This window comes from Macrotis lagotis, chromosome X (genome assembly GCF_037893015.1).
Source record: "Macrotis lagotis isolate mMagLag1 chromosome X, bilby.v1.9.chrom.fasta, whole genome shotgun sequence".
NCBI lineage: Eukaryota > Metazoa > Chordata > Mammalia > Peramelemorphia > Peramelidae > Macrotis > Macrotis lagotis.
The window spans coordinates 383,240,263-383,252,979 of NC_133666.1; the positions used below are offsets into that span (position 1 = coordinate 383,240,263).

General features: G+C 32.2%; 1 protein-coding gene across 1 annotated transcript in view; it reads left to right on the forward strand.

Annotated features, from left to right (window-relative positions):
* Positions 1 to 12,515, forward strand: part of RELCH (RAB11 binding and LisH domain, coiled-coil and HEAT repeat containing) — a 126,583-nt gene extending 114,068 nt beyond the window's left edge. Inside the window, exons 27-29 of the mRNA XM_074202040.1 lie at positions 4,960 to 5,048; positions 9,339 to 9,409; positions 12,323 to 12,515. Coding sequence (XP_074058141.1) covers positions 4,960 to 5,048; positions 9,339 to 9,409; positions 12,323 to 12,515 — 353 coding nt within the window. The remainder of the gene's footprint in view (positions 1 to 4,959; positions 5,049 to 9,338; positions 9,410 to 12,322) is intronic.
* Positions 12,516 to 12,717: the final 202 nt, after the last annotated feature.

Consider the following 12,717-nt stretch of genomic DNA (forward strand, 5'->3'; position numbering starts at 1 on the left):
TGTAGCCTCCCCAAAATTAATGGTTTAACACATTTTTATTATCTTTATGGCAGAGATTTTAGTATTTTTTCTCTTTGAATTACTTAAGAAATGATATAGAGTCTAAATTTTCTGTCTTCATTCTTTTTTGTATTATTCTGTCCACTTCATGTTTATTATGTAGTTAATATATTTTGAGTATTGAAACATTTCATTGTTACAATGGATAGGCAATTTCCGGGGGGAGGGGGGGATTGGGTTTTTTAGGCAATGGGGTTAAGTGGCTTGCCCAAGGTCACACAGCTAGGTAATTATTAAGTGTCTGAGGTCAGATTTGAACTCAGTTTCTCCTGATTCCAGAGCCAGTGCTCTTTCCACTGTGCCACCTAGCTGGCCCCCCCCAATTTCTAGTTTTGAAAAATATTTATATGCCCTTTACAAATATGTAAGTTTGGACAAAAAAGTGAGAAAGAGATTAAGGATACTTAGGAGAACCTAGATTGATCTTCACCTTGTTGCCTGAAGCCTCATCCAAGATAGATGTCGTTACTAAAGAAGCATAAACCATAAGAAGCTTATGTTCTAAGCCTGATTTTCTAAGAAAAATGCCTGGCCATCTACATTCTGTGTATCCTTTGGGACAGCAGTTGCATGAATGACTATAGCCTTGCCATGCCCAGGTTTTCTAGAAAGATATTGGCTATAATTCAGTAGTACTTCTTTTAATGGAGGAGGAAGATAGAAAGATGAGAGAAAAAAAAAACAAAGGAAAAGATGAAATTTGCAAGAGATGAATTTTATCTTAAAGAATAAGTTTGGGAAAGAGAAAGGAGAATCACCAAATCTGACTAAAAAAGTTTTTAACCTGTAACTTGGGGGGAAAAAAATTCATGCATACATGAAACTGGAAAATTCACCCATATTATAGAGAAAAATAGAATGATAGAGTTAAGAAAAGCAGTGAAGTAGATACTCAATAATATTTATGATAAAATAACAGAGAGGGAAATTAGGAACAGTAATTATAGCCTTGTTTGTCAATAAAACAAAATATATATAATGAGCTAAAACTAATAGAATATTAATTCAATCAATATCAAAAAGTATATTTTCAAAGAAAATAACTAATAAATATGCACTAATATAATATATATGATATATATGTATGTGTGTGTATATATATATATATATATATATATATATATATATATATATATATAAAATGAAATTCACAAACTTGAGAAGATGCGTTGTAGGAAAATTTTTGAATCAAGATAACAGAGAGGGAAAGTTAGCAGCACTATAAGCAATGTACAAGGCTTCCCACAATAACTAATAGATAATGCCCAATATAATGCCCATTGTTATTATTGTTGTTTCTCTGCTTAACAATGATGCTTTTAGAATCATGAAATTTCAGCCACTATTGAGTCTAATCATATCTGACAAAGAATTCTATCCTCTACAACTTTGTAGATGAAAGGTCATCTGTCATCTAAGCTTTCAAGACCTTTAGTTCTACTTTTGAAAAGTTCTAACTACTAAGAAATTTCTCTTTATATTGATCTTCTCTGTTATCCTTTGCTCCTAGCTCTACACTCTAGAATGAAATAAATATAATCCTTTCGCCTCAAGATATTTTTCTAAATGCTTGATAAAAGCTAGCATTTGTCCCTCTTAATTTCTCTCATCTCCTGACTAAGAGTGGTTTCAATTAGTTTTTATGTAGCATAAGCTAAAGATCTTTCATTATCCTTATTGCCCTTATCTGGACACTCTCCAAATTACCAGTGACCTTTCTAAAATGTGACTCCTGCAACCAAACGCAGCAATTCAGGTGTCTGACCAGGGCAGAGCATTATGGAATTATAACCTCTTTCTAGTCTCTATACTTCCATGGTAAATCAGCCAAGTAAATCGGCTCTTTTTTTTTTTTTTTTTTTTTTTTTTTAGTTACCATATCACATTATGGTAACTCCTGAGCTTATAGACCAGGAAACCTCCATATTTTTTTTCCAGGCAAATTACTCTTTAGGCCTCCTTTTCCTCATCCGGTACTATTGACATTTCCTAATGAATATTACAAATCTGCCAGAAAAAAGATACTAGTTATGATAGAAAATGACAGTTTCCAAACATCTGATTAGCTAGTTGTATGAAAATAACATAATAATAATAACAATAATAATAATAATAATCTGATTCAATTTTATTTGCTGATAATTTCATCTCAAAAAATAAGAGGGAAAAGGGACAGCTAGGTGGCACAGCAGATAGAGCATCGGCCCTGGAGTCAGAAGGACCTGAGTTAAAATCCAGTCTTAGACATTTAATAATTGCCTAGCTGTGTGACCTTGGGCAAGCCACTTAACCTCATTGCCTTAAATAAATAAAAAAAAATTAGATTAAGATAAGGGAAAGAATGAAGAGAAATGTTTCTCTAGATTTCTTTCTGTCTGGTATAAAGAACCCATTGATGTACATAAGATGGGAACCTGGAAAGAGACAGAGACCTCATTTTCATAATAGCTAAAAATGGTGTTGTAATAGGAAGATGAATGAGTGCTTAGCTTAGAAAACATTTTATTATGTTAAAAGAATGATAGGAGAAAATGCCTAAAGATTATTAAAAGACTCAGAAATTCAATGCTGAGTATGTAGTGGCAAATGATCCCAATAGGAAAGAGAAAGGATTATCCAAAGACATTTCTTAAGTAAATTTATATTTTAAAAGGGTATGTGCAAAAGGTAGAAGAACAGGCTCACAAAAGCATATCTACACACACACACACACACACACACACACACACACACACACACAAAATTAAAAGGGAGGCATTAAACTAATAATAGTCTCAGGAAGGATAAAGTCCAGAAGGGTGTTTTTTTAAGTATTTGAAAAGCAAAAAGAAGGAAGGGATAAATCTACTGCTGGAGACAGATTGTGTAATGTTAGCAGGCAACATAGAAAGCAGAACTACTAAACTTCTGTTTTGCTTCTATCATCTCTATTCAAGGAGAATGGTTTCAGAACTAGAAAGTGTTGAACAAGTATGACCAAGTTCACAATTATGAAAATTTAATGTTTAGTTTGGCATGAATTGTCTTTTAGGGATCTGATAGCTTCCTTTCTTCAAAAATCTTTAACATTGCTTTCCTCTTTTCAACATGTACAAAACAAAAATTACTATCACATCTTCTAAGCTGTTGCCATTTTTTTAAAGGTGATCATTAATGCAAATATATTAGCTACTCTACTTTTATCAGAGAAGATTTCATCATTCCAGATAGTTGAAGTTCCTCATCAGTATCATTTGTTTCTTCATACTAGGTTTGTGAACTATTTCTAACATTTCTTACCTAACTCTGTCTTCTACATTGTCTGTAGTAGGGACAGCTAAGTGGCACAGTGAATAAAGGACCAGCCCTCAAATCAGGAGGACCCAAGTTCAGATTCAATCACAGACACTTGATAATTACTAGCTGTTTGACCTTGGGCAAGTCTCTTAATCCCATAGCTCTACAAAAACCAAAAAAGAACCATAGTAAATCGTTTGTAATATACTCTCAGGACAATATTGTTTCTGATTCTTCTGTCACATCTGATTCTTCTATTCACATAATTTCAACTTTTCTTTGTTTTCTGGTTTTCCCTTTAGTAATTTTTTTCTAAATAATGGGATTAATGAAACAATATTAATAGAGAAAGGCATCAGGGACAGCTAGGTGGTGCAGCACCAGCTCTGGAAGAACTGAATTCAAATCCAGCCTCAGACACATAATAATTACTTAGCTGTGTGACCTTGGACAAGTCAATAAATCCCATTGCCTTGCAAAAAAAACAAAACGAAAACAAAACTTGATTTGTATGCTGGTTTCCTGATGTCTTTTTTTTTATTCTTTGCTCAGAGGACTACTAGGGAGAGTAAGGGGAGAAGAAGATTCAGAAAGGAAAGTGAAATAAAAATAAGATTTTTTAAAAAAGAAAAAACTAAAACTTCTTTCTACTTGATTTAATAGAAGTTGAGTAGTATCCAGATTAAGGGCATAAAAGGTCCCAGTGAACTATGCAGGGGTCAGACCCTGATCAGAAAAACTATATTAAATTTCAGGAGCTACATTTAAGGAATTTAGGGTCACATACAAAAGAGTATAATCATGATTGTATGTAAACTAGAATCTATATCATATCTTTCATTTGAAATATTTGAGGGATAGTCCATGTATAGGGCATATTAGACTTCTTTTATAGATTTAGGAGCAGCAGTTTTCAGTTTGATGTAAAGAAAAGATTCCTCACAATAACAGATGCCCAAACACACTTTTACCTGTCTTGGATCCCCATCTTCATAGAAATTCAAACTGAATAATAATTTGTTAGGGATTTTGAAGAAAAAAATCCTTTTCATTTATAGAGTTGACTAAATGACTTTTAAGATTCAATGAAAATTTAAACTCAATAAACATTTAGCATAATGTCTTGCCCAGAGGAAATGCTTAACCAGTATTTATTGAATGGAATTGTATGATTCTATCAAATTTTGCTTGTTCTATATATTTCCAATCAACAGTAAAGCAGCTTAATTTTCAGAAAAGTCATTAGTGAGTAATTGCAAATGAAATCATGTGGATTAGCAATGTCCAGTTATGGGAAATTTAAATAATCTATTTTTCCTATTGAAATTACCTGTGATTTGCTTTTTACTTGTTTTCTCCATAATTATTCACAAACAACAGTGAGTAAAATTTTCCCAATTGAGTATATTTAAATATAGAAAAATGTTTTTATTTAGCAACTTTCTTCCTTTTAATTAGCTAGAAATTAAGATAATTAAAAATATGCAAAGATAAACCCAAAGTAAAAGAAAATGTATGGAACATAACTAAAATAAATTTGAAGATAATCCTTTTTCCAGTCTTTCCATATTTGGGAAAACTTTATCATTTTGCTTTAATTCCTTAACCATCTTCTCTCTTTAGTTATTTCAGAAGATTTAATGGTCAATCACTTTTTACCGGGACTCAGGTGTTTAAGGAATGATATGGAACATCTCTCCCCAGAGCATGAGGTGAGCATAAGTGAACATCAGTGGGCATTGTTAATATATGTGTTTGATACATCTTTTTTCCCTTAAATAGACATCTGTGTTGCTTTGTCTAGAACCTTGATTATTTTCACTATTTTTTAAAAATTATGTTCATTTTTACTATTACAGATTCATTTATGATGTTTATGTCATTTCAGCTATTTCAAGAAGATCATGTTTATAATGTTAGATTTTTTTTAAAATCCTATCATGTGAACTGGAGTCATTTAAAGTTGAAAGGGATGGACAGACAGGACCAATCTTTGGATGTCATCATCACCTGGAATTTTTCTTTTTCTGAGATTTCAAACCCTGAACCTTATTCCTCCAATCACAACCTCATTTATTTACTTTTTTATAATCAATTTACTTTTTATCTTTATTGTAGTCCCTGACACTTCAGCTTCTTCCTATTTTCCCAGGCTTTCTCTATCTTATGGATTCCTTTGATCCTTGCCTAGCTAGACTTCTATGATCAGTCATTTCATCTCTTATTTCTGTAATCCCAAACTGCCCTGCCCTTCTGCCTCCCTCACTTCTAACCCTGACACAAGAGCACCACAATGTAGTGAAACATCAGGTCCTAGATTTAGACCTGGCAGGGACATTACAGGTCATCTAGTCCAGCTTCTTCATTTCATTGAGAAGACAGTAAGATAGTGGAGGACATCTGCTCAAATGCTTTCTACCAATAAGAGGATAATTTGACTTTATATAATGTAAATTTCCTTTTCTAAAAAGTGGAGGAAGCAATAAAGGGAAATTCCTTTCTGGACCTCATTGACAGTCAGAAACTAGTTTCAGGTGTACAAATGATTGGTACATTGGAGGACAGGATAGTGAAGATTCTAACCCCAGAATTTGTTCTGCTAGAGGAGAAAGCCTGACAGAGTCTGCATGTGCCTCAGATAGTAAGAAAGCAGATTTCAAAGGAAGGCTATATTGGTTACTGTGGACTAAAATTCTTTAAGGATAGTTAGTTTTAAAAAGAATGAAAGGGGGCAGGTAGGTGGTACAGTAAATTAGAGCACTGACTCTGGAGTCAGGAGAACCTGAGATCGAATCTGCCCTCAGACACTTAATAATTACCTAGCTGTGTGACCTTGGGCAAATCACTTAACCCCATTGCCTTAAATTTTAAAAAAAGAGTGGAAGAGCTTAAAAATGAAATTCCAAAAAAAAACAAGCAGTATTAATTGAGAAGAGAAAGGGGAGCTTTCTAAAAGGGCTAGTATAGAAACAGGAATCTCAATTTAATATGTACAATTATTAATATGTATAAAGAAGATGGAAATAAATGACAGGCAGCATAGGAAGTATGCTGTGGTATTATAAAAACAGTAACATTAGGACCAAAGTTAAAGTTGATCTGAAACTGGAAAGAAAAACAAGATTTTTTTTTAGAAAGACCAATGGTGGCCTAGAACCATGACTGAGGTAGATAGGACAATATCAGACAGCTGAGAAAAGATAAAACTAATCAATTCTTATTTTCATATAATGACAGAATTTTAGAATGAGAAGTAACCCCAATGGCAATCTACTTCAGCCCTTATCAGAAAAATAAAATTCTGATTTCAACATACCTGATGGGTATTTTTTATATGAATTGCTTTCTTTATACTATCTCCCCCATCAGAATGTAAGATCCTTGAAGACAAAGATTATTTTGGGGTTTTGTTTGTATCCCAAGTTCTTAGCATAGTGACTGGCACATAGAAAATTCATATTAGATGATGATTGGTTGATTGATTGATTGATTGATTGATTGATTAATGTTGACTAACAGTGTCTGCTATATCCATTTCCACTGTTGGCTTGTCAAACATTGCTTTCATAAAGTGCTCTGAAAATTATACTGTCTAACCAAACTGTCTTCACTGCTGTTTAGCAGTTAAATTTTATTTGTCTTTTCTTGATGTCTGTTACATTTCCCACAGAAGCTGTTCCAACAGGTTAATTACTTTTGGTAAATTATCTCCTAGTGTACTAAAAAGTTTCAGGCCAATAGATCCCTGTTTTGTCCATTCTGTCTTAAAATTTCATTTTAATTTTCCTGTCCTAAATCAGTCTTTCAGAATATGACTACTTCCTGAAACAATTGCCCCCCTTTCTTCTTTTCAATTAAAAATCTGTGCATTTAGTACCTAACTATCCAAGGTACTCTAATAAATTATGTACGGAGTAATACCCTCTACCTGCTACTCTTATGTTTTAGTTTAATTCAACAAATGTTTATTAGTGCTTAACATAGTGCACTGTTTCTCTTTACCACCATTTGACTCTCAACCCTTTGAAACTTGGTTTCTTTCCCTTAAATTAAAGTACTTTCTAAAAGAGCACTGACAATATATTTAGCAAATCCAGAGCTTTTTCCCCAGTCTTCATTCTTTGTTCTCTCAATAACATTTCATCTTGTTGCCATCCCGTTTGTTTTTAAAACCATTTCTTTCCTTGTTGTGCTTCTTGGAGTTTCTTCTTTGATCTTTTCTCCTACCTCATGGTAGGGGTATTTCTCAAGGTTCTGACTTATGTTTTCCCTCTCTCTTTTATTTATATATATATACATATACATGTATGTATGTGTGTAAAAAAGCAGGGGTTCTTAACTGTAATGCATTGAAAAGTTATTCTAAAAAAAAATGCCAGAGGGTTCCAAGTTGTGAAAAGAAGCTTGTGCTCTACATGAATCTATAGTTTCCATTGCTAATATCTTATGGGTTATAGTCTTATTTTCCAACTCTTGTTTCACATATTCACTTGGATAGAAATATCTAATCTTTCAAGTGCAATATATGTAAAAACAAATTCATCACTTAATCTGGTTGCTTTATCTGTAACCCCATCATTTTACAGACCAGGACACTGATCCAATGTGGTTAAATGGATTTGCTCCAGATTACACAAGTAGTAAGTCAGGATTTGAGCCTGGATCCCCTAGTGAGCATATTTTCCAACTTGACTTGAGTAGGAGAGACAGAGTAACTGCTTTTATGATTGTACATTTTAGACTAATGGAAGAAAAATAAGTGTGTTAGCAAAGTATCTTAAAAATTGAATAAAAATAATACATAATATGCACTGATTTATTTATTAATTTAACAGACATTTGTTAAGCACTTGCTTTGTGCAGAACCGCATACTAAGGAATAGAGCTTCATACAGTTTAGATCTTGTAGTGTTTACTGTTTTTTGAAATATGGAAGGGAAGAATTATGACAAAGTCAGAATACTTAGTATTGTATACTAAGTACATTGAAAGTTGTGAAACAGTGCTATTTGCAATTCAAAGAGGAGGATCATTATTGATTGAAGAATCAGATTAGAGTTAGGTGAACAAGGGGACAGAGATGTACTTAAATGGATGGATGAGTAGTTATCTAACTTACCATATTTGTCCCAATATCCTAGGGTGCTTAGAATTCTCTCTTTAAGGTACTAATGGTTCACTTTCACACTATAATATTTTCTATTCCCACTTTTGTGTCTTTTTTCTTATTTTGATCATTTTCCTTTTGATTTTTGTGATCTCTATTGGCTTGTATATTTGTATACTGTGGTTTTTGATGTTTTTTTGTATTCCAGGTCAGTTATTCTCTCACTTTGGGGTATATGGAGTGCCCCAATCTTGTTTTCCTGCTTTGAGTAATCTCCTATGTTTCAGCTCAATTTCTAATCACCTATTCTCAGCCTACCTTCTTCCTTTTGCCACTGCTCCTTCCTAGCAAAGGGTACTGTTTCTTTCAGGTATTTGAGCAAAGTCATTGTGTATCTGCTAAATAATTTCTAGGGTTTTGCAGGATAGAGGCAATATCTAAAAGATATTATTTCTAAACATTTGTCTAATACTAGTACTCATCATTTTGGTAAATATTTTGAACATTGAGGAAAATATCAGACAGTCTTAAGTCTTCAGAGTTAAAAGGGACCTCAGCAGTTCTCTGATCCAATTCATACTCATATGGAAATCATCTGCACAATATACTAAACAGCTTGTCATCTAGACATAACTTTAAAGCCTCAGCTGTATTCATAAAGAGACAATGAGAGTTGACCTAAGAGCCACAAAGACCTAGATTCAATTCCTACCTGTGGCTCTCTGACACTCAAGATGTTCTTAGTATTCCCTATCATTGTCTTAAACTATGAAGTGCACATCTGCCTTCATACAGTCAGTTTCCTACACTACTGAAGTCATAAACCTAAACAGAAAGGGGAAAAAAGTATATGAACATGGTATTCCATTAACAATGAATCTTTCTCTTTCATCAGGTTATTTTAAGTTCCATGATAAAGGAGTGTGAGCAGAAGGTAGAGAACAAGACTGTCCAAGAGCCTCCTGGGTAAGTAATAGCAAGATTTCTGTTCAGCACATCAAACTAATTCATTTACTATATCAAAATTTAGTGTAAGACATTAATAGTGTTTTGAATTCTGCTTTATTTTGTAATCAGATAATTGGAAGATATGAGTTTAGTTTTAAAAAGGTATAATTTTCTGTGCTATTTTGTATAAGGCTGCTTTAATACAGAAAAGATTATGACTTGATGCTAATAAATGTTTTATTAACATTTCTAATCTACCATTAGGATTAAAATTCTCTGAGAAATAAGATTACCAATTTAGGAATGAAAGGGTTAAGTGACATAGAGTTAAAAAAAGAAGAGCATATTTATAATCTGATATATATTGGCACTGTGCATAGAGTGCCTGGCCTGGAGTCAAGAAGACCTAAGTGCAAATCCAGCCTGAGAGTTAATAGTTGTGTGACCTGAGTAAGTCATTTAGCCCTGTTTGCCTTAGTTAATTCCTCTATATGATGATCCAGAGAAATAAATGGCAAACCACCCTGGTTTCTTTGCCAAGAAAACCCCACAGTGGGACCAGAAGATTTGGTTGTGACTGAAATAAATGAACACCAACACTGTAATTAAAAACTTTGGACAATAACTTTTAAACTATTAAATTATAAAACAAATTAAATTTGTAATATATCTTATTTTCTAACTGAACTATTCTTGATCAAAGAGCCCTGATTAACCATCTACAAAAGTAAAATCTCTTCCATGGTTAGAATTTTTATTCATAGATTATTCGTTAGATTACACAGTAATATTTTCCATTCAGCAAAAAATTTTCAGAGATTTCTAGTCTAAAGATCATCAGATTGTTAATATCAAAGAATACTTTTATCTCTCTAATAACTTTTGGTTCTTTTTTTTTTTTACAAAGTTTAAGATTTACAAAGATTATTTGCCATCTTTGATTTATCAGTTAAAATTGTGAAGCATTTAAGAATAAGTACAAGGAAAAAAATTCAATGAAAAATGATGAGTTTGCAATAGTTCAGGGAAAAGCTGCAAAAGACACCCTTCCTGTTCATTCTTTATACAAAAATAAATAACTTTTTACATTCACATCCTTCTTAGTTAAATTTCATTTAGAATATATTTTTAATGCAATATTTAAAAAAGAGAAATGCTTTTGTAACTTCCCAAGATTGCTTCCTTTGTGTAACCTTCCCTTTTTTTACAGTTCTGTTTTTTTTATTAACAGCATTAGAAAATTCTTCCTTTGGTGGAAAGAGTTGGAAATTATTTACTATGTCACTTTTAAGTGTTCATAAGTTAATATCTGAGAATTATAGAAAAGGAAAAAATGCTAATTTCACTAAATAAAACCTAATTAAATGGACACAATTTAGAAATAGATTTTAAAAATTTATGTATAACTCAGGTATTTATCTTGGAAACTATATATATCTCTAGAGAGAGAGAGAGAGACAGACAGACAAAGTTAGCTTTTGAAAATTACATAATAATGTAAAATGGTTACTTGACAAAATTTCTTACCTCTGCTTTGAAAGAAGGCATATTCCCTTTAACATTGTGAGAGGAGCTACTTTGCTTATTGATAATTTATCTTAGAAATTTTAACAAAGCATTAATATTTAAGATTTTTAAATGATGTGCATCACTAGAGTTAATAAAAACAACTTTTCATTAGAACCATTTAATAGAGTAATTTTTTTCTTTCATTGTTAAGAAGAAAGGATGGAAAAAGTCTTAAGATACAAAAATGGTTTTGTGTCAGGATAGTAAGGGGAAATGACCACTCACCTTTTCTGTGATTTCCTTGAATTAGAAATTTTCCTTGTAGAGACTACAATGCTAGATGTTCCTTTATTTTGTGGGTTGCCATCACTTAGTCAATTTGGGTTTACAAAACAACATTTGGAGAGATTGCTTATTGATTGAGTGATTTGATTGCTATAATAAATAATCTTTCCACAAGCTGACTATAAATTAACTCTTGCTGTGTGCTTGCTTGTTTCAGAGAATTTTACTGAGTTAGTTCATTTGAGGAAAAAAGCTCTCTTCAAAAAACATTCCTTATATTCCAAAATACAGGGGCTTGAGAGTAGTTTTGTGGCTAGTCTGAAATGTATAGATATATAGATTTGGTACATGTTATTCACTTATTCAGTATGTAATCTTGTATTATAGAAATATTTGATTATTACTGATTGGTTTTGGTAGTTTTAGATCTGAACTGCTTTCCTTAATTTTTCAAAATTGTAGTCATGAAATATATGCGTGTGTGTGTTTGTCTGCGCTGATATATGTGTGTGTATGCATTGATATATGTTTATATATATATATATATATATATGCACATATATTTAGCTTTTTTATATAAAAGCTAAATAGTGACCTCTTAAATAGCCTTTCCATCAAACAGTAGTGTTATTTTCCTCTGTAGATGCAAGAATAGGCCTGGATTTTTAATTCTCCTCTTTTACTTATCCTTTCCCAGATTTTCTTGCATGTAATATAAGAGGAGGAGGAGGAGTGTTTTTATTATTATAATACAAAAAGGTACTCTATCAATACAAACTATAGAAACCAGTATGTAAAATACCAGCCTTTAAAAGTAATTGTTTCTGAATAATACATTTGAGAAAAATGCAGCTTATCATTAATCACTCAACCAATATTTATTGAACATATTACTTACCTTCAGGAGGTTTCCTCACAGGCTGGGGGAGTTAAGAAGCATGTGTATATAAAGTTAATTAGCAAACCAGCAAATATAAACATCAGCAATAGTATAGTTAGGAAATCCTGATGGGAGTTAGAGAAATCATTGTAAAGTAGTACTGATTTCAGAATATACTTTCTTAAGCTATATTATTGCAATGTTGAAATGTCTAATTTTTAGTGGTTTTATATGAAATATTGCAACTTTTTTCCTAGATCCATGTCAATTGCTGCAAGTTTAGTAAGTGAAGACACAAAAACCAAGTTTTTGAACAAAATGGGACAGTTGACAACATCTGGTGCCATGTTGGCCAACGTGTTTTCAGAGGAAGAAATGAAAACAATAAAAGGAATTCTCAGTAAACAAACACTAAGATGGACCTCAAGCAGACTTGTTCCTTGTACTTGAAGTACTCGCCTTTTTATTTCTTCTGTTTATGTTCTTGCAGTATGATTTTATTCTAACCTCCAAAGATATTTGCACTGCTTTTGATTATTGCTGTGTATCTGTTAATTTTTGGGGTTATAACTGTGGTTGATAGCAAATTTACTGTATCAAGTCACTGTTCTGTGTTCTTGTCTATTAGCATAATTTTTTATATAGTGAAAAG